Genomic DNA, 22,235 nt, shown 5'->3' with positions numbered 1-22,235 from the left:
CTACAGCGCCATCCTCTCCTAGAGGGAATAGGAGAGACCCACCGGTCGGGGTCTTTCAAAGGTGTTACAAAGGTGTTTTTTTTTTTTTTTTTTTAAATGAAATGCTCAATTTTTATTTAATTCTGATTCCATATGATATGGTTGATTCTTTGTCCAGGCAACATTAGAAAGTACATCCGGAAAACACAAAATTGTGCTTAGCTGAATAGTAACAGTATCCTAAAAAATAAGGGCAATAAATTTGCAATGTTACTTATTCTTAGGAAGAAAAGTCACTGTTTTACAGACGAATGAAGCATTTGTTAACAATTTTGTCAAAGCCAGATCATTGATATTTTACCGGAGAGTTTGGTGCATGCAATGTTCACATGCACTGAAAAAGCAAAGGAGAATAGTATGGCCGTTCCTCAAAAAAAAAAAAAAAAAAAAAAAAAGAAACCTAGAATTACCACGTGGTGGAGCAATCCTATTTGTGGGTATATACTCAAAAGAACTGAAGTCAAGGCTTCAAACAGATATTTGTACATCCATGTTCATAGCGGCATGGGTCACACAACAGTCAAAAGTGGAGGCAAACGTTGGATGGAACAAGAGCACCGACAAGAATGGGTAAACAGAAGGCTGTATCATACAAGGGAATATTATTCTGACCTGCACACAAGGGGCCTGGAAGACACGCTGAGTGAATATGCTAGTCCCCAAACTCTACACCGCTTACATCCGGCAGGCAATGAATGCAATGAGGGAATCAAGAGTTCAGAGTCACATACCCCAAATAACTAAAAAGAGGGACTCTAGCAAAAACTGATACATGAAGGACGCCTGGGTGGCTCAGCTGTTGGGAGTCTGCCTTCCCCCCAGGGCATGATCCTGGGACCCCAGGATTGAGTCCCACATTGGGCTCCGTGCGTGGCGCCTGCTTCTCCCTCCGCCTGTCTCTGCCTCTCTCTCTCTCTCTCTGTGTCTCTCATGAATAAATAAATAAAATCTTAAAAAAAAAAACCCTGATACACGAATGTTCACAGCGGTAATATTCACAGTAGCCAAAAGGTGTAAACAATTCACATGTCCATCACCAGATAAAAGGGTAAACAGAATGTGGTCTATCCACATAATGGAATATATTCAACCATGAAAAGACGTGAAGCCACCGACCCATGGTGCAACATAGAAGAGCCTCAAAGACATGATACTGACAGAAAGAAGCCAGGCACAGAAGACCACATAGTGTATGATTCCATGTATATGAAATGTCCAGAACAGGCAAATCCACAGAGATGGAGAGTAGACTGGACATTACCAGAGGCTGGGGCTTGGAGGAATGCCTACTCAATGGGCATGGGGTTTCCTTTTGGGATGATAAAAATGTTTTGGAGCTAGACAGTGATGATTGCTGCACATCACTGTAATAAATGCTACAGAATTGTTTACCTTAAAAAGGCCAATTTATGTTATGTGAATTTCACATCAATTTAAAAAAATAAAGCAGCCAGAGTCACAGAGCTGTTTGGGGTAACTCAGGCAAGCCACATAACCCCTATAGTCATTTCCAGCTTTCATTCAGCAATTTGTGTGAAGGATAAAAGGGAACTAATATTTACTGATTCATATTGACTTTATTAACCTTTTTTTCAAAAGGAAATACACACATAGTAAAAAAAAAAAAACAGTGAAACATAAATCTGGCTCCCAATCTCATGACCCCAAGAAGAAATATTTAATGTGTACCTACTAAGTGCCAGGTGATGCTGCTAAATGCTGGTCTGGGGTTGCGCTTGATAAGAGAGGGGTTAGAACTTCCTTCACAAAGATTTGTGGGTTTTTAAAAAGATTTTATTTATTTATTCATGAGAGACAGAGAGAGACACACACAGAAAGAGGCAGAGACACAGGCAGAGGGAGAAGCAGGCTCCACGCAGGAAGCCTGACGTGGTACTCCATCCCGGGTCTCCAGGATCATGCCCTGGGCTGAAGGTGGCGCTAAACTGCTGGGCCACCGGGGCTGCCAAGAAAGATTTGTGTTTGCTTGTTTTTTTTTTTTTTGCTTTTTATTCTGAAGTTGTTTCAGACTCAGAAGTTTTAGCATAGTACAAGCTCCCGTATACTTTTTACCAAGATTCAACCACATGTAGCATTTTCACCATTTGCTCTACCTCTCCTCCTTAACTTCTCTCCTATATGTATTTCCTTTGTTACTGGATCTTCTAGGAGTAGGTTGCAGGCATCATGCCCATTTACCTATTAATACTTTTTGTGTTTGAATTTTTATCTTGGATATTCTCTTACATAACCACAGTTAAGTTATGTACTATTTGGGGAATTTAATTAGATGCTCATTGATACAACATTTGTGAGAGCTTATGACAATACACTGGAAACATCTGAGGATTATACTGGGGGAAGCAGATGACATTTCCTGATCCTGGTCTGCCTCCTTGGACACTCATATTCTAGCTATGAACCAAGAAGAGAGCCCTCATCCAACCATACTGGCTTCTCTGATCTCTTCCAACTTCCAGTACTATAAGAAATAAATTTCCATTGTTTGTAATCCACATAGTCTGTGGTATTTCGTTACAGCAGCCAGAACAGACTAAGAAAGCACATGACCACTCATTCTGACTCCTACTTATTTCTCTCTTTAATCCCATTGCTAGGGATGGGGGAAAGGATGTCAGTTCTGTATATTACCTGGTGATGATGATGACTGATGTAGTTCTGGAATATAGGTGAGGTTTGGTGGAGTGAGGTCCAGAGCCAATGACCAAGAAAGAATTCTTGGGACATCTTTGGTGCAAAATGGTTTTATTAAAGCATGGAGAAGGGACCATGGGCAGAAAGAACTGCTGTCCTGGGGTTGTGAGGGATGATTAATTATATACTTGGGAGTTGGAGGAGGTAAGGAAAAGAGGGAAAAGGGAGGTTTTCAAAAGAACTTTCACAGGCTAAAGGGGACCTACAAGATAGTGGAGGCATTGCTATTGTCAAGCTAAGATTGTTTTTCCTTCTAGCAAGGCATTAAGACATTTGGGAGTTGGGCAGCCTGGGTGGCTCAGCCGTTTAGCGCTGCCTTTGGCCCAGGGTGTGATCCTGGAGACCCGGGACCAAGTCCCATGTTGCATGGAGCTTGTTTGTGTCTCTGTCTCTGTGTCTCTCATGAATAAATAAAATCTTAAAAAAAATAAAATGCTTTCTTTTAAATTACTAAGACAGGGACGCCTGGGTTGCTCAGTGGTTGAGCGTCTGCCTTCGGCTCAGGGCGGGATCCCAGAGTTCCAGGATTGAGTCCCACATCAGGCTCCCTGCATGGAGCCTTCTTCTCCCTCTGCCTATGTTTGTGCCTTCTCTCTGTGTCTCTCATGAATAAATAAATAACATCATTAAAAAAATAAATAAATTACTAAGACATTTGTAAACTTGAGGGAGACTCATGTCTTGCGGGATTGTGATGTCTATGAGTTAACTATTTGTGTTTTCTTTCCTTAGCTTTAGGGCAGCCAGGAATGACGAAGGAATGTCACACAGGTCCCACCTGGGGGCCAAAGGGGGATGTTGCAGGGTATCAGCCTGTGCTCTGTCCTCAGCTAGCCTTCTGTTCCCTCATCAATGATGATGATAAAAATGGAGAGTTTAACTATTTTTAAGCAATATCAAAGTGTTATATACCTGCACTTTTGTTTTTTGTTTTTTTAAATTTTTATTTATTTATTCATGAGAGACACAGGGAGAGAGAGAGAGGCAGAGACACAGGCAGAGGGAGAAGCAGGCTTCACGCAGGGAGCCCAACGTGGGACTTGATCCGGGTCTCCAGGATCAGGCCCTGGGCTGAAGGTGGCGCTAAACTGCTGAGCCACCCGGGCTGCCCTATACTTGCACTTTTGAAGTAACCTCTATGTCTTGTTTCTCATCTGGAAAGTGGAAATCACAGCTGTCAAGTGAGATACTATAATTCTTTAGGAAGTGTGCCCTTTCCGAATCCACTTTTCCATTTGGGTTTCAAGAGGCTACCAAGTGAAGCTGTTATTTAATAAGTATGGAGTTTCTGTTTTGTGGGATGAGAAAGCTGTGAAGACTATACAACAATGCAAATATACTTAAATTTCCTAAACTATACACTTAGAAATGGTTATGGTGGTAGATTTTGTTATGTTTTTTTACGACAGTAAGAAAGTAGTTTTTTAAAAAGGCTACCAAGAGAGACATCTGAAAAGCTGTCCCAGGAGAGGGATGATGTTTCTGTAGCTCCTAAAGGAGAGACCCAGGCCATTGGCAAGCAGTGAGAGAAGCCAGTGGGAGTCCTCTTGCAATGGGCAGAAAAGGTTGCATAAGGGATGGTTCAGACCAGGTCAAGGGAAGAATTCCAGCAGGGACACTGTGGAAATGCAGGGGAGGACTATGGGCACAGGGCTGGCCTTGATGATTGCTAGGGTTCCTTCCAACTTTGAGAGGCTGGATTGGAGCTGAGTCAAGTTCAGCAAATGCTAGAATTTTCCATTCACAGACTATAAAATCTTATGATGATATATTTGAAGAACAGAAGTTTATAAAAACAACAACAACGGTGTGTGCTTTCACACTGTAGGAGAATATAACCTGGTCAACATTTCTGGTTGGAATCCACTGCTAAAAATGTATCCAAGAAAACATCTGGACAAGTGTAAAAAGCATGTCATTGCTCTTCGTAATAGCAGAAAACGTCAAACAACCTAAAATGTCCATTAAAAAAAGTGGCCACTTGATGACATTCAGAGGGAGGAGACACCACTACTCTAAGCAAAAGGGAGATGTCTGGGGAAGGATGTGAGACAGGAAGTGCAGTGAGCCGGAATACTGCTCCTTTCTGCTTCTCTCCACAGCTTTCTCCACTTTAAAATTCATGGGACAGACAATGACTGCCTCAGCCTAGACAACATGACCCCTGACTGGCTTCATGTTCCAGTCTCAATTCCCAGAAGCTGAGGGCTCAGCTTGGGTCAGATATCCATTCCTGAGCCAGTCAGCTCTGGGTGGAGGATGGGGTCACATGGCCCTTGCTTGTAGTTAGGCCCATCACCTACACAGGGGCTATTGAGTGATGGGCACCCTGGAGGTGTCTATACTCGCTTATCAGAGTCATCTAGGACCAGCTAGAAGCAACTACATCACCAGGCAGCTCTGAAGCTATGCAGAACCCACCCCACACCTAGGAATCATTTTAACAAGGTCTTCAGTGGTCGGTATGTTCATTAAAATTTGACAGACACTGGTTTATCACAAGAAAGGAAGGTTGGCTCTCTTTTGTTTGTTTCCTTCTTTCCTTCCTTCCCTCCCTTCTTCAAACAACTTTATCCCATACAGTTCACCTATTTAAAGTGCATAATTAGAATTTTTAGTTATGTTCACAGAATTGTGCATCTATCACCACAGCTGATTGTAGACACTTTCATTGTCCAAAAAAGAAACCACACTCTTTGGCTTTCATCTCCCAATTCTACCCCCCCAATCACCCGCCTTCCTGGCAATCATAATCCGGACATTTCAGATTTGCCTGTTCTGGACATTGCATGTAAGTGGAGTCATAGGGTATGTGGCCTCTTCTGTCCGGCTTCTTTCACTTAATGGAATATTTTCAAGATTTGTGCACAGTGTAGCATGTGTCAATACTTCATGCCTTTGTATGGCTAATACTATTCCAACATCAGGGCAGATCACATTTTGTTTATCCATTCATCTGCCTGTTCCACTTCTTGGCTATTATGAATCATGCTGCTAGGAGGATTCATGCACAATTCATGAGAGTGATCCCAAGCCACCATGGGAAAAGAAAAAGAACATGCTTTCCTGGCAATTACTCAAGCAGATTATCCAGTAAGTGAGATGACTAAACATGTCAGACTCACAAGTTCACTACCCTTATTCTAAGCACTTAGAAAATTCATCTAGTACCTTGGGTCTCTTCATATTCTAAGTGACCTTTTAGCTGTGTTATGAAATAATTCAGTTTAAAAAGGAAACATCCTTTTGAGAGTAATGGAACTAATTGTCACACTGGTTTTTAAATTAAGGTCAAATTCACAGAACATAAAATGGACTATTCTAAACTGTACAGCTCAGTATGCATTCAGCACATTCTCAGTGCTGTACAATCACTTTTATCTAATTTCAAAACATTTCCCTCACCCCAAAAGGGAATTCTGTGTCAATGAAACAGTTACTCTCAATTCCCTTCTCCACCTAGGTCCTGCCAATCACTGGTCTGCATTTTGTCTCTACGGTTTTGCCTATTCTGGAAATTTCATATAAATGAAATCCTACAAGAACCTTTTGTTCTTGTTCAACATAATGTCTTTGATGTTTATCCATGTGGTAGCATGAATCAGTGCTTCTTTCCTTTTTACGACTGAATAATATTCCATCATGTGGATATACCACATTTTGTTTATCCACTCACATGTTGATAGATGTATGGGATGTTTCCATCTTCTGCCGCTGTGAATGGTGCTGCTATGAACATCTGTTTACTAGTATTTGTTTGAATACCTATTTTTGATTCTTTAGGGTATATATCTAGGATAGAATTGCTGGAGTACATGGTAATTCTTTAGTGTCCTAAAAACATTTTTCAGTTTCCGTGTGTCAGGAATCTGGGCATAGCTTAGCTGAGTGCCTCTTCCTGGCATAGAAGGCTGCAATTATCTCAAGGTTCAACTGGGGGAGGATCTGTTCTAAGGTCATTTATGTGGCCTTGGCAGGCCTCAGGTTCTCACTGGCAGTTGGCAAGAGATCAGATCTTTGACATGTGGGCCCTTCTACTTGGCAACTAGAGTGGGCTGATTAGTATCCTTCCCTTCAAATTCACATCCACATGGAACTCAGAATGTGACCTTATTTAGAAACAGCATTTATAAAGATGTAATTAGGATAATATCATACTGGATGAGGGTGGGCCCTAAATACAATGATAGTGTCTTCATAAAAGGAGAGGACGCAGTGAAGAAGGCCATGTGAAGACAGAGGCAGAGATTGGAGTAATGCACTCCTTTGGGCTAAGGAATGCCAAGGACTGCTGGGAGCCACCAGAAGCTAGAAGAGGTAAGGAAGGATTCTCTCCTAGAGAGAATTCTCTTCTTCAGAAGGAGCAAAGCCCAGTAAACACTTGGATTTCAGACCTTTGGTCTCCAGATCAGTGAGAAAATAAATTTCTGTTGTTTTAAGTCACCCAGTTTATGATAATTTATTATGGTAGCCTCCAGGAAACTAACAAAGTACTTCACATTTGAATTGGCTTCCTTCACAGCAAATGAGGAAGAGAGTTAAGAGAGGTGCCCAAGATGGAAGACTAAGTCTTTCTGTCATGTAATTTCAGATATGACATCTCATCAAGCAAATCCCTAGATCAGCCCACCAGGTGGGTGAGGTGATTACATAAGATCATGAATACAAAGAGGTGGGCATCATCGATGGCTATCTTACAGGCTGCCTGCCACAGCCACCGCCCCAGCAAAAAACGGAGGAAACTTCTTCTCTGGGCTCTGCCTTCTCCATTCATCGATTCCATCAGCAAATATTAAACACGGGCAGTAGGCTGAGTGTTGAGGATATGGCCAATAATACAGATAAGATTCAGGGCACCTGGGTGGCTCAGTGGTTGAATGTCTGCCTTTGGCTCAAGTCTTGATCCCGGGATCGAGTCCCATGTTGGGCTCCCTGCGTGGAGCCTGCTTCTCCCTCTGCCTGTGTCTGCCTCTCTCTCTCATGAATAAATAAAACAAAAATCGTAAAAAATATATATATAGGCAAGATTCTTTCCCTTAAGATTAGTCTAGTTAGGGAGAGAACACTAAAGAATAATAAACAATATATAAATAAAAACTGTGATAAATACAAGAAAGTTAGTTATGAGACAATAGGAATATCTGACTTAGATTGGGGATAAGAATTAGGCAGGTTTTTTTTTTTTAAAGATTTTATTTATTTATTCATGAGACAGACACACACACACACACACACACACAGGCAGAGACACAGGCAGAGGGAGAAGCAGGCCCCATGCAGGGAGCCTGAGGTAGGACTCGATCCCAGGTCTCCATGATCAGGCCCAGGGCTGAAGGCAGGCGCCAAACTGCTGAGCCACGCGGGCTGCCCTAGGCATGTCTTTCTGATAAAATGTTGGTTTTTAAAATCTTTAAAAAAGATTTTATTTTTGAGATAAAGTGTGAGCTAGAGGAGACAGAATCTCAAGCCTAACACAGGGCTCCATCCCATGACCTTGAGATCATGACCTGAGCTGAAACCAAGAGTCAGCCACTCAACCGAGTCACTCAGGCACCCCTAAAATGGTATTTAGAGTGTGGTTGAAGAACATGTGGAAATTAGGTGGTGTGTGTGTGTGTGTGTGTGTGTGTGTGTGTGTGTTGGGAGGGGAGATTGTTTCTAGGTAAAGGGAAAGCACATGCAGATAACAATCAGTAAGTTGAGCTGCCAGACTCAGAGTGTAGGAGTTCTTCATCACTGCGTTTCTATTATATAACACAGTGCCTGGCACAGAGAGACACCTGATAAATTATTACTGAATTAGTGAATGGATACATCCAAGTCACCTTCTATTTCCTAATTGTTATGGATAATGTCAATTCATTTAGAAATTTTCTCCCAAAGTTCACTGCTGGATCACTGTTCTCATTTGTAGTAGACAGCACAGGCAAAGCTATTACAAAAAGACTCAAATACATAAAAGCTCAAAAACAATAAAGGTTTATTTTTTTCCTCAACAGTCCTGGGTGGATATACAGGCCAATGGAGCAGAGGTTCTCCTCTACTCAGGAGTCTTCTATCTTGAGGCCTTGCCTTTGCTAGAACCTTCTCATCGTCTTCCAGCCAGCTGGCAGAGTACATAAGAGCACCTGTTGACAATAGCATAGGCACGTGGCCACACCTACTTTAAGGGAGCTGAGGAACATACTGTAGGTGAACGGCCAACAAAGAGGATGAAAATGTCTGCAGCACAACATATATCCAATTACTTGACTTATCCTCTGGAATAGTGCACAAAATCCTCAAATTAACCTCGACAGAAAAAAGTTCTGGATTTCCCACCTTTACTTGCATCAAGGCTTTCATTCACTGAATGGCACCATCATCCCTCCAATTGCTGAGGCCAGACTCCTGGAAGTTACTCTTGATTCATTTCTCTTACCTTCCACATCGAATCCTTCAGGAAATAATGCCACCTGTACTCCCAAAACGTATCATAAATCCCTCTACTCCATCTTTGCTGCCACTTCCTTAGTTCAAGCATCAAAATAATCTCTCCTCTGGATTTTTCCTTTTTTTAAAAAAAAGGATTTTATTTATTTATTCATGAGAGACACAGAAAGAGAGGCAGAGACACAGGCAGAGAGAGAGGAGAAGCAGGCTCCATGCAAGGAGCCCGATGCGGGACCCAATCCCAGGAATCTGGGATCAGGCCCTGAGCCAAAGGCAGATGCTGAACCGCTGAACCACCCAGACATCCCTCTCATCTGGATTTTTCCAATAGCCTCTTAATAGCTCTCCGTGTCTCCACTCTTGGTTGCACATGTTTCTCTATCTAGCAGAATGAGCTTTCATTTTTTTTTAAACTTTTTTATTTATTTATGATAGTCACAGAGAGAGAGAGAGAGAGAGAGAGAGAGAGGCAGAGACACAGGCAGAGGGAGAAGCAGGCTCCATGCACCGGGAGCCCGACGTGGGATTCGATCCCGGGTCTCCAGGATCGCGCCCTGGGCCAAAGGCAGGCGCCAAATTGCTGTGCCACCCAGGGATCCCCAGAATGAGCTTTCAAAACATAACTTTGATCCCATCACTCTTTAGTCTAAAACCTTCCAATGACACAGAATAAAATCTAAAGTCATTACCATGACCCTAGGGTGTATGATACAGCCCCTCTCCAACCTCATTCTTTGTCATTATTTCCTACTTGCTCTGCTCCAGCTACACTGAACATCTTGCAGCTCCTTGAACATATTTAGCTTATTCCCACCTTGAGATTTTTTTTTTTTTTTTTTTTTTTTGTTCCATCCGCCCAGAAATCTCCTCCTCAGATTTCCAAAAGTCGGCTCGTTCTCTTTCCTCAGAGGTCTCCGCTTCAATGTTACCTCCCGGGAGCCCTTCCCTGAAAAGTCCCTGCATCCAGTTATTCTCTTACCTCATTATCCTGTTCGCGGTCTTCTTACCGTCTACAAACTCTGTGTTTCCTCCTATTTGCAGCTTAGCTTTCCTGAAAGCCAGCTCCACCGAGTAGGTACAGACTCCTGTCCTACTATTCCCCACGTGTCGAGTAGGCCTGGTACACGGTGGTGCCCACCACAGGATTGGACGAATGAAGCCCCACCAAGAGGCGATCTGCCCTAAGCTCCTTCGAGGTCCTCGCACAGGTTGTTGGTGTCGTGGAAGGAGCCCAAACGCGGGTTTCAACTCTGATTTGACCACGTCTCAGCTGTGCCCAACTGAGTTGGGCTCTCAGAGCCTTGATTACCTAATCTGTGAACGGGAGAATAAGAACATGCTCACCTCGCAGCGCCAAATGCCCCCTTTGTAAAGAAGAAACTGCTGCGGGGAAAGAGCCTCACGCAAAATCGACCCTCCTGATAGAGAATTACCGCTGCTGTTACTACACACAAGTCTGTTCTCTTACCGTTAGACCCGCCCGGGACCTCCGTTTCCTCTTCCTCATCACGAGCTGCAACCCCCGGGTCCTTCTCCCCCGGGTGTGTCTGGCGGCAGGAACCTCCCTCCGCGACCCCGGAGGAGAAAAGAGGCCCTCACCCCGCGGGAGCCGGGGAGCTTTAGTCCGGGGCCCCGCCCCGCCCCGCCCCCGCCCCCGCCCCGTCGGGGGCCGGACGCAGTACGTCATCAGCGCGGCGCCAGCACTGCGGAGGGCCCCGGGGCCTGTCCCGAGTGTGGCGCACCCTGAGGAGGCCCTGGCTTACGCCTGCCAACCAACCGCGTGGTTTGGGGGCGCTCGGAAACCCCAGCGGACGGCGGCGAGGGGCGCGTGGAGCCGTGGGGCCACGGAGTCGGGCGGCAGGAGGGGCGACCCGGCGCTCAGGCGGCACACAGCGCCGGCGGGCGGGCGGGCGGCCGGCGGGGCTGCCCCGCGCGGGTGTCCCGGCGATGTGTGGCGCTGAAGCGGCATCGGGAGCAGCAGCGGCGGTGGGTTCGGCCTCGGCTTCGCAGCGGTGCCGGCGGCGGAGACGGAGGCGCAGGTTCCTTATTAGGACCTGGCGAGCCCGGGCCTAATCGGCGGCCCCGCGAGGCCTCCGCATAGCGCCTTAGACAGGGACCCTCCCCGCCTCGCCCTGCCCCGGGAGCCTGCCTCCCCGGCCGGGGATGAAGCCGGGAGGCGGCCGCGCGGGGCCCAGCACAAAGGCTTGTCCCCGGGGGCCGCCGCCGCCAGCCTAGAGCTGCCCGCCGAAGCGCAGCCGGCGCCGGGGCCCCCATCCCCGGCGGTCCCAGGGGGCGGCTGCTGCCGGTCTCCCCGAGGCCCAGGGGCCCGAGCTCCGAGCCCCTTGCTCCCTCGGCTGCGGTGGGACCCGGCAGCTGCGCAGCCCCCGCCGCTCCCGGCCGTAGAGGCCCTACGGAGCATGTCCGAGGAGAGCGACATGGAGAAAGCCATCAAGGTAAGGGGGAGATGCCCCCTTCCTCCCCTCTTTGTCCCTGTGACATTCCTCTCGGCTCAGCCTCAGAAAGCGGAGAGAACTTGGAAGTGGGAGATTCCAGCGACTCCGGGTTTCGGGCTTCCCAGATTCGGTGGACTGCGTTGTACAGCCCTGGGGCGAATGGTGTGTGTCTGTGTAGGGAGGGATGTCCGAGTTCCTCTGACTCCCTCGGCTAAAGCAGGGATGTGATTTGTGCTCTTCTAAAACGGAAGGCGAGTGGCGTGGAGATAGGCTATGAGTGGGCCGGAGGGGGCCCGACTGCTCCACTCGCGATCACTGCCCCGGCGCCGCCAGTGTTTGCTCCCGGACGATCGGCAGCAGTACGTGGAGAGTTGGACTTTACCCATCGCTTTCCGTTTGAAACCAGCCTCCTGGAAACCTGCAGTTTCTGACGGAGTGGTTCGCCTTCTTACAAAACCTGTCTTTTGGCAAATGGTGTTCTTACTTTTGCACATGTTCCTCTTCCCCTTTTCCTTTTTCCTCTCCTAGGGAGCATTGAATTTATTGGGGAAGAGCTGATGGTGTTCTGTGACTTCTCTGTTAACAACCACAAAGCAAATATGTGTTCCAAAGTGACCCGAATAAAGTGAAAAGTTTTTAAAAGTCTGCTTTTTTGCCTTTTTTTTTTTTTTTAAACAGGCAAACTTTGAGCTTTACTAACAGAAAGTTGTCTAGCTGTGGCTAGCAGATTAGCGTCTTATGTAAGTTGAGCCCGAAATTTGATATGTATTATTTACTCATTTTGCAGTATTAAGTCAGTGCATTTAAGAATTTCATTTTCGCTTGCGGGGCAGGCATCCTTTGGCAACTTGGGCTTATTTTCCCCATCCAGGCATGGTTAAGAAGTTACGCTTCTAGGGATCCCTGGGTGGCGCAGCGGTTTGGCGCCTGCCTTTGGCCCAGGGCGCGATCCTGGAGACTCGGGATCGAGTCCCACATCGGGCTCCCGGTGCATGGAGCCTGGTTCTCCCTCTGCCTGTGTCTCTGCCTCTCTCTCTCTGTGACTATCATAAAAAAAAAAAAAAAAAAAAAAAAGTTACGCTTCTAACAATTTTTTGTATAGTAAAGTTTATAGAAATCATCAGTCATTCCAAAGAAACTTCACCTTTTAAAGGAGGCGTAAAAATACAACCTACATATTAAGGAAGATTAAATTTTAAATAATAGAAAGGTTCTAAAAGACTACTTGTTTTTTTTTTTTTTTCTTTTGGTTTGGATTTTATTGGTATGGGTCATGAATTGTTACCTAAAGTTTTATGACTGGGTTTTGAATCAGAGGATATGTGGCAGATTTTTAAGTTTAGGGATTGTCTGTGTTTTGCCAGGTGCTATCTTAGGCACTGAGGGTGCAAAGCCAAACTCCTAGATGTCCCTTCTCTCATGGAGCTTATATTCTAGATGGTGGAGTTAGGTAATAAACATTGCCAGGTGGTTACAATTAAGTATAAAAAGGATGAGTACTATTTTAGGAAGAGAGTCAGGGAAGGCCTCCCTGAACAGGTGACATATTGCAGAGGTCTGAAGAGAATGAGGGAGCAAACCACTGTCTCAGAGAAGAGAATTACAGGCAGTAGGAACAGCAGATACAAAGGCTCTGATGTAGGTACAAGTCTTGTGTGATCCAGGAACAGCAAAGTGAATGCAGTGGGTCCGTGTAGATTATGTTTTAGGGAGGTGATGAGAAGCTAGAGCACATAGGGACTTGTAGACTATTGTAGGAACTTTGGCTTTGACTTTGAGTAGCAGAGGAACTCTAGGGAGCTTTGAACAGAAGAGGGACAGTTTTTGTGGGTAAATATATGAATTGAGAGGCAATGTTACATTGTGGTTACCATAGTTTCTCCAGGTAGACTCTGGTTACAATCTCAGCCTTGCCATTCGTTAATTGTGTCCCTGAGTAAGTCACTTCACTTCTTTGCCCCGTAGTTTCCTCACTCATAGAAAGGAGAGAAAAACACTCCACAGCTCATAGGGTTTTTTGAGGATTTAATGAACAAATATATCTAAATGTGCTTACAATAATACCTAACATTTAATAAGAACTTGATGAATGTTAGCTCATAGCAACTGGAGAGTCATTTAAGAAAGTCATAATTTCTTCATTTGGTCATTATTGCCCAATCTGATTTACTTAAAATTTTTTTAGCTCTCCTTCATGTACTTGACAGGTGAGGCTTCCTCCTAGTTTGGGTGTGCTCAATCAGTACAAATTAGTGGAGTTGAAAATATCTGATCTGACAACCAGTACTGAATAGGCAGTGCTCCCTTGGAAGCAAACCAACATCATATCACATCGCATCGCATCACATCAAATAAAACTTCTCTTCTGTGGCATTGTATCGTATTCGTTATTTTGCTTTCTTGAGGATGTCCCTCCATGGAGAAGTCAGACCACTGGAGTTCAGCTGGAAAAGCTGTTTTCCTGGGCTCTAGTCAGCCCATTTAAACTTCTGTTGCCTGACTACCTAAGAACAACCTGATTAGACTTTAACATCTCATCCTACTACTCTTTAAAATTATTAGGATAGGGCCAAGGCAACAACCATAGGCTCTGTCTTCTCATTTCTGTCTCTTCTCCCATAGACCCATGACTTCACTATTCCTAAGGCACTTAGCTAAACATGGAGAGTGAGCATTTTGGGATTAGGGATTGTCTTACATATTCATCTTCTATTGTATATGCAGAGTTCTTAATATTTGATGAACTTAGTGAAACTTCATTTCCTTAGTTTTAAAAAATACTTTTAGAATTGCAGTATAATTTACATACCATAAAATTTACTCATAAGTGTATAAATATACAGAGTTGTGCAACTATCATCACAATCCAGTTTTAGAATATTTCCATCCTGGGCTTCTTTCTGCGTGGTTCAGTGGGCTGGGCATCCTATTCCAGGTTTCGGCTCAGGTTGTGATCTCAAGTTGTAAGGTTGAACTCCGCATTGGTCTCTGTGTTGGATGTGGAGCCTGCTTGAGATTCTCTCTCTCCTTTTTTTTTTAATAAATTAATTTTTTATTGGTCTTCAATTTACCAACATACAGAATAACACCCAGTGCTCATCCCATCAAGTGTCCCCCTCAGTGCCCGTCACCCATTCACCCCCACCCCCCGCCCTCCTCCCCTTCCACCACCCCTAGTTCATTTCCCAGAGTTAGGAGTCTTTATGTTCTGTCTCCCTTTCTGATATTTCCCCACACATTTTTTCTCCCTTCCCTTATATTCCCTTTCACTATTATTTATATTCCCCAAATGAATGAGAACATACACTGTTTGTCCTTCTCCGATTGACTTACTTCACTGCTTGAGATTCTCTATCTCTCTGCCCTCCCCCTCACATTCCATCTCTCTGTCTTAAATAAATAAATGGATAAAATCTTAAAAAATTTTTTTTCCATCCCCCCTAGAAAGTTCCTTTTGCTTCTTTGTCATCTGCCTTTATTCCCACTCCCCACTCCAGACAATCAGTGATCTGGTTTCTGTCACTAGTTTTGTCTCTGGAAATTCCAAATTAATGGAATTGTATAATACATAGTCATATGTGTTTGGCTTCTTTTGCTTATAATACTTTGAGGTTCATCTACGTTAGTGCATATATTAGGAGTTTATTTTTTATTGAGTAATGTTTTTATTGTTTATTCACCCCAGTTGATGGACATTTAGATGTTTCCAGTTTTTAATTATTATAAACAAAGTGATAAAACTTAACTGTAAAAAAAAAACTTGACTGTATAAGTTTTTGTAGAAATATTAATTTCTCCTGGATAAATACCTAGGTTTGGAATTACTGGGTATTACAGTAAGTTTGTGTTTAATTTTTTTTAAGAACCTACAAAACTTTCCAAAGTAGCTCTACCATTATTCAAACAAACCAGTAGTGTTTGAGGGGACTTTCTTTTGTTTTTTGCTTTTGTTTTTGTTTTCTCCTTTTTTTTTTTTTTTTAAAGATTTTCTTTATTTATTCATGAGAGAGACACAGAGAGAGAGAGGCAGAGACACAGGCAGAGGGAGAAGCAGGCTCCACGCAGGGAGCCTGACGTGGTACTCGATCTTGGGTCTCCAGGATCACACCCTGGGCCGAAGGCAGGCGCCAAACCGCTGAGCCACCCGGGCTGCCCTTGTTTTTGTTTTCTCCTGACAAATATTTGGTATTGTTAATCTTTCTATTTTAGCCGTCCTAGTGGCTGTGTAGTTTTATCTGATTGTGGTTTTAATGTGCATTTCCCTAAGGAGTAATATTGTTGGGCAACTTTTCATGTGCTTACTTGCCATTTGTGTATCTTTTCTGGTGAAATGTCTATTTGAATCATTTGCCCATTTTTAAGTTGGGTTATTTGTCTTATTGAGTTGTAAGGGTTTTTTTTATATACTCTGAGTAAAAACTGATTCTAATGCCATTGAGCATCTTTTCATGTATTTGCCATTCATGTATTTTTTTTCCTGGTATTTATTAAAATCTTTTACTCATTTTTAAATTGAGTTGTCTTATTGAGTTGTAAGGGTTCTCTCTAAACTCTGAATAAAAGTGATTTATCGGATATAAGATCTGCAAATGTTTTTCCCAGTCTGTGGCTTATCTTATCACTTTTTAATGGTTTTAATTTTGAAGAAGTCCAGTTGATCTTTCTTATTTTTCTTTTATGGATTATGCTTATGGTGTCATAGCTAAGAAATCTTTGCTTAGTCTCAGGTTATAAGATTTTTCAACTATATTTTCTTGTAGAAATTTTGCAGTTTTTAGTTCTTTATTTAGGTCTAATATCCATTTGGAGTTAACTTTTGCATATGGTGTTACATAAAGGTCTAAGGTTTTGTTTGTCTTTAATATGGATATCCAGTTGTTCAAGGACAGTTTGTTGAAAACACCATCTTTTGCCTATTGAATTACTTTGTTACCTTTTGTGAGAATCAGTCGATCATAAGAGTGTGAATTTATTTCTGGATTCTCTGTTCTGTTGATCAATATGACTATTCTTATACTAGTATCATAGTTTGATGACTGAAACTTTATAGTAAAATTTCAAAATTGAGTAGTATGAGAACAAACATGGTTTCTCTTTTTCAAAATTATATTGGCTCTTCAAGTTCTTTGTATTTCCAAATAAATTTTAGAATCAGCTGTCTATTTCTCCAAAAACTGTCCTGGAATTTTGACAGGGGTTCCATTGAATCTATAGGTCAATATGGGGACAGTTGCCATCTTAACAATATTGTCTTCTAATCCATGAACATGGTATAGCTCTCCATTTTGTTAGGGCTTTCCTGTTTCTCTTAGCAATGTATTTGTAGTTTTTAGTATATAGATCTTGTACTCTTTAAATTTATTCTTAATATTTTACTCCTTCTGATGCTATTAAGAATTGTTTAATTTCATTTTTGGGTTGTTTGTCACTAGTGTGTAGAAATACAGTTCATTTCTGTATTTTGATATTATGTTTTGCATCCTTATCACATTTGCTAAGTTCTAGATATTTTTGTTGTTTTGTAGGTTCTTTAGGATTTTCTACATATAAAAATCATGTCTTCAGTGAATAAATACCGTTTTACTTCTTCCTTTACAGGATGTATCTTCTTAATTTTGTTTTCTTGCCTTATTCCGTGGGTAGAACCTCAGGTACAATGTTGAGTGAAAGTGGCAAAAGTGGACATCTTGCCTTGTTCCTGATCTCAGGGGGAAAGCATTAAAGACTAAGTAAGTGGTTTTGTAGATGTCCTTTGTCCAATTGAGGAGTTTCTTTCTATTCCTTGTTTGCTGAGAGTTTTTATCAGGAATAGGTGTTGAATTTTTGTTACATGCTTTTTCTTTATTTATTGAGTTGATCATATAGTTTTTGTTCTTTAGTCTTAATGTGGTATACAGTAACATTAATTGATTTTCAGATATTAAACCAATCTTGCATTCTTGGTATAAAACCTATTTAGTCTGATGTAAAATTATTCCTATATGTTTCTGTATTCAGTTTGCTAATAATTTTGCTGAGGATTTTTGCATCTGTATTCATGAGAGATATATATCTGTAGTTTTCTTGTGATGCCATTGTCTAGCTATGATATGAAGGTAATATTTGCCTCAGAATGAGTTGGGAAGTATACCCGCCTTTATTTTCTGGAATTTGTGTGGAGGTTTGGTATTATTTCTTTAAATCAATAGCTCTCAATAGGGGTCAATTTTTGCCTCTCACAAGACATTTGGCAATGTTTGGAGACATAGTTATTCAGTGCAGGTAGGGGCCAGGAATGCTCCTGAACATCTTAATGCACAGGACAACCTCAAACAAAAAACTATCTGCTTCAAAATGTCAGTGATGCTGAGCTTGAGAAACTGCACTTTAAATGATTTGGTAGAATTTACCACTAAAGCTATGTGGGCCAAGGCTTTGCTTTGTGGGAAGATTTTGTTGTTGTTGTTATTAATTCAGTATCTTGCTATAGATTTACTCAGATTTTCTATTTCTTCATGAGTGAGTTTTGGTCATTTATATATCTTTCTAAAATTTGTCCATTTCATCCAGAAGTCTAATTCCTTGGCATAAAGTTGTTTGTAGTGATCCTTTATAATGCTTTGATTCCTCTAAGGTCACTTGTGATGCTCCCTCTCTAATTTCTTTTTCTTTCTTTCTTTCTTTCTTTCTTTCTTTCTTTCTTTCTTTCTTTCTTTCTAAGATTTTATGTATTTATTCATGAGACACAGACACACAGAGAGAGAGAGAGAGAGAGAGAGAGAGAGAGAGAGGCAGAGACACAGGCAGGGAGAAGCAGGCTCCATGCAGGGAGCCCAATGTGGGACTCAATCCTGGGTCCCCAGGATCAGGCCCTGGGCTGAAGTCGGCGCTAAACTGCTGAGCCACCTGGGCTGCCCTCTCTAATTTCTAATAATAATTTGTATCTTTTTTTCTGTCAGTCTAGCAAAGGTTGTTAATTTGGTTATTTTGAAGACTCAACTTTTGGTTTTGAGTTTTCTGTCTTGTATTTTATTGATTTCTGCTTTAGTGTTTATTATTTCTGCTTACCTTGAGTATTTCTTTTTTTCTCTAGTTTTTCAAGGTAGAAGCTTACGTTATTGATTTGTGATCTTCCTTATATTTATCATAGACATGTATATATAGGAAAAACAGTATATATAGGATTTGGTACTCTCTCTGGTTTCAGGCATCCCCTGGGAGTCTTGGGAGGTAGCCCCCACAGACAAGGGGGACTACTGTATTGAGTTTTTATTTTCATTCAGATCAAAATATTTTCTGTTAGTAATTTCCCTGTTTCTTCTTTGACCTGTTGGTTATTTAGAAGTATTATGCAATTTTTAAAAAGATTTTATTTTTATTTATTCATGAGAGAGACAGAGAGGCAGAGACATAGGCAGAGACATAGGCTCCCGCGGGGAGCCCAGTGCAGGACTCCATCCCTTAACCCTGGGATCCTGACTTGAGCTGAAGTCAGATAGATGCTCAACTGCTGAGCCACCATGAGCCACCAGGTGTCCTGTCCTGTATTATGTAATTTTTAAATTTTTGTTGATTTCTAGCTTAATTCAATTGGTTGAAGAACTATATATAATTTCAGTTTTTAAAAATTTGTTGAGACTTATGATCCAGCATATGGTTTATCCTAAAGAATATTCCATATTTACTTGGGAGGAATGTATATTCCTTTGTTGTTGGATATAGTGTTCTTTTTTTTTTTTTAAGATTTTACTTATTTATTCATGAGAGAGAGAGACAGAGAAAGAGAGAGGCAGAGACACTGGCAGAGGAAGGAGGCTCCATGCTGGAAACCCAACTTGGGACTCGATTCCGGGTCTCCAGGATCACGCCCCGGGACATAGGCAGTGCTAAACCACTGAGCCACCTAGGCTGTCCGATATAGTGTTCTATAGATGTCAAGTCAAGTTGACATGTTATCTTGACATGTTATCTTCTACATACAGTTGACAGTGTTATTGTCTACATCTTGCTGATTTTCTGTCTGGCTTTTCTATTATTGAGGGTGGCAGTATTGGAATCCATAAATAATAATAATAATAATGATAAATTATTTAGGATTCCAATAATATTAAATATTATTAATATTAATAATTATATTTATAATATTAATGTTATAGTTAATAACATTAAATTATTATTTAGGGATTCCAATATTATTAAATATTATTATTATTATTATTATTAGGATTTTACTTAATTTTTAGAGAGCACAAGCAGGCAGAGTGGCAGTCAGAAGGAGAGGGGGAAGTAGGCTACTTGCTGAGCAGGGAGCTGGATGTGGGCCTCAATCTCAGGATTTTGAGATTCTGACCTGAGTGGAAGGCAGACAACCGACTAAGTCACCCAGGTGCTCCTCCAACTATTATTATTATTTTTAAAGATTTTATTTATTCATGAGAGACAGAGAGAGAGAGAGGCAGAGACACAGGCAGAGGAAGAAGCAGGCTCCATGCAGGGAGCCTGACGTGGGACTTGATCCTGGGTCTCTAGGATCAGGCCCTGGGCTGAAGGCTGTGCTAAACCACTGAGTCACCCGGGCAGCTCCCAACTATTATTTTTGAATTATCTATTTTCCTCCTATATTCTGTTAATTTTTGCTTCATGTATTTTTGAACTCTGTTGTTTGGTACCTGCATATATGTTTATAATCATATCTTCCTGGTGAATTGACCTTATCTTTTTAAAAAGTGCCTCTCTATTAACATCTTTTTTTTTTTTTCAAGATTTTATTTATTTATTCATGAGAGATACACAGAGAGAGGCAGAGGGAGAAGCAGGCTCCGATGTGGGACTTGATCCCGGGACTGGGATCACACCCTGAGCTGAAGGCAGGCGCTCAAGTGCTGAGCCACCCCAGGTGTCCCAACAGTTTGTTTTAAAGTCTTATTTTGTGTATTGTCTGTATAGTTTCTTCAGCTCTCCTGTGGTTACTCATTGTATATCTTTTCCATCCTCTTCTTTTTCCATTTAATAAGTTGTAATAAAATTACTTGAAACAAAATTTACCATTTTAACCATTTTTATTTTTAATTTTTATTTTTTAAATTTATTCATGAGAGACAGAGAGAGAGAGAGAGAGGCAGAGACAGAGGCAGAGGGAGAAGCAGGCTTCATGCAGGGAGCCCGATGTGGGACACGATCCCGTGACTCTAGGATCACGCCCTGGGCCAAAGGCAGCACTAAACCGCTGAGCCATGGGGGCTGCCCAATTAACCATTTTTAAGTGTATGCTTCACTGGTATTAGATTTATTTATAATGTTGCACAACCATCCACCATCCATCCATATAATTTTTTTGATCTTGTAAAATTGAAACTCTGTACCCATTAAATGGTAACTCCCTTGGTCCCTTTCCCCCAGTCTCTACCAGCCACCTTTCTACTTTCTGTCTCTATAATACTGACTACTCTAAGCACCTTAGAAAAATGGAGTTATATAGTATTTGTCTTTTTGTGACTGAATTATTTCACTTAGCATAATATTCTCGAGATTCTTCCATATTATAGCATATTTCTGAATATCCTTACTTTTTAAGGCTGAATAATATTCCATCATATGTATACAGGCACTTAGGTCCTTTCCATGTTTTAGCTATTGTGAATAGTGTTGTTATGAATATAGATTTACAAATATCTTAAAGATGCTGTTTTCAGTTCTTTGGGGTATATACTCACAGTTAGAATTGCTGAATCATATGGTAATTCTATCTTTAATTTTTTTGAGGAACTGCCATACTGTTTTCTATGGCTTTGGAAATATACCATTGTATATTACCACCAGCAGTGCACAAGGGTTCCAATTTCTCCATATCCTCACCAACACTTGTTATTTTCTGTTTGTTTTTTAAGCAGTCTTCACACCTAGTGTGGAGCCCAGTGTGGGCCTTGAACACACAACGCTTGAGATCAAGACCTAAGCTGAGATCAAAATCTGATTCCTAACTGACTGAGCCACTCAGGCATCCCTGTTTGTTTTTTGATAGTAGCTATGCTAATGAGTGTGAGGTTGTATCTCATTGGAGTTTTGATTTGCATTTTCTTCACGATTAGTGATGCTGAACATCTTTTCCTGTGTTTATTGGCTGTTTGTATATTTTTGGGAAAATGTCTATTCAAGTTTTTTCTTTTTTAAGATTTTATTTATTTGAGAGAGAGTGAACAAGAGAGAGAGAAGGAACAGGGAGGGGGCAGAAGGAGAGGGAGAAACAGACTCCCCGCTCAGCACAGAGCCTGATGCGGGGCTTGATCCCAGGCTAGGTCATGACCTGAGCTGAAAGCAGATGCCCAACCAACTGAGCCACCCAGGTGCCCCTCTATTCAAGTTCTTTGGCCAGTTTTGAATCAGGTGGTTTGGGTTTTTTTGTTGAGTTTTAGGAATTCTTGTATATTCTGGGTATTAATCCCTTATTAGATACTTGATCTGCAAATATTTTCTTCCCATTATATGGGTTGCCTTTTTTACTGTTAATAGTGTTTTATGATGCACAAAATTTTTAAATTTTCATCTTCATCTTATCTGGTTTTTCTTTCATTTCCTGTTCCTTTGGTGTCTTATCCAAGAAATCATTGCCAAATACAA

General features: G+C 41.9%; 1 protein-coding gene and 1 long non-coding RNA gene across 3 annotated transcripts in view; one reads left to right on the top strand and one right to left on the bottom strand.

Moving 5' to 3' along the window:
* Positions 1-8,717: 8,717 nt before the first annotated feature.
* Positions 8,718-10,802, bottom strand: LOC129507710 (uncharacterized). The gene is made up of 3 exons (XR_008664061.1): positions 10,655-10,802; positions 10,166-10,500; positions 8,718-8,882 (listed from the first exon to the last, which is right to left on the bottom strand). It is a non-coding gene; the product is annotated as an uncharacterized LOC129507710 (long non-coding RNA).
* Positions 10,803-10,896: 94 nt separating this feature from the next.
* MAPKAPK5 (MAPK activated protein kinase 5) overlaps positions 10,897-22,235 on the top strand; it is a 40,417-nt gene continuing 29,078 nt past the window's right edge. For both annotated transcript variants that reach the window (XM_055322311.1, XM_055322310.1), the window contains exon 1: positions 10,897-11,639. In XM_055322311.1, the coding sequence (XP_055178286.1) occupies positions 11,604-11,639 (36 nt within the window). In that variant the 5' untranslated portion in view covers positions 10,897-11,603. The remainder of the gene's footprint in view (positions 11,640-22,235) is intronic.

Source organism: Nyctereutes procyonoides, unplaced genomic scaffold (assembly GCF_905146905.1).
Source record: "Nyctereutes procyonoides isolate TBG_1078 unplaced genomic scaffold, NYPRO_anot_genome, whole genome shotgun sequence".
NCBI lineage: Eukaryota > Metazoa > Chordata > Mammalia > Carnivora > Canidae > Nyctereutes > Nyctereutes procyonoides.
Note: the sequence above shows the minus strand (reverse complement) of the source record. Positions and strands in the feature narration are given on the sequence as shown.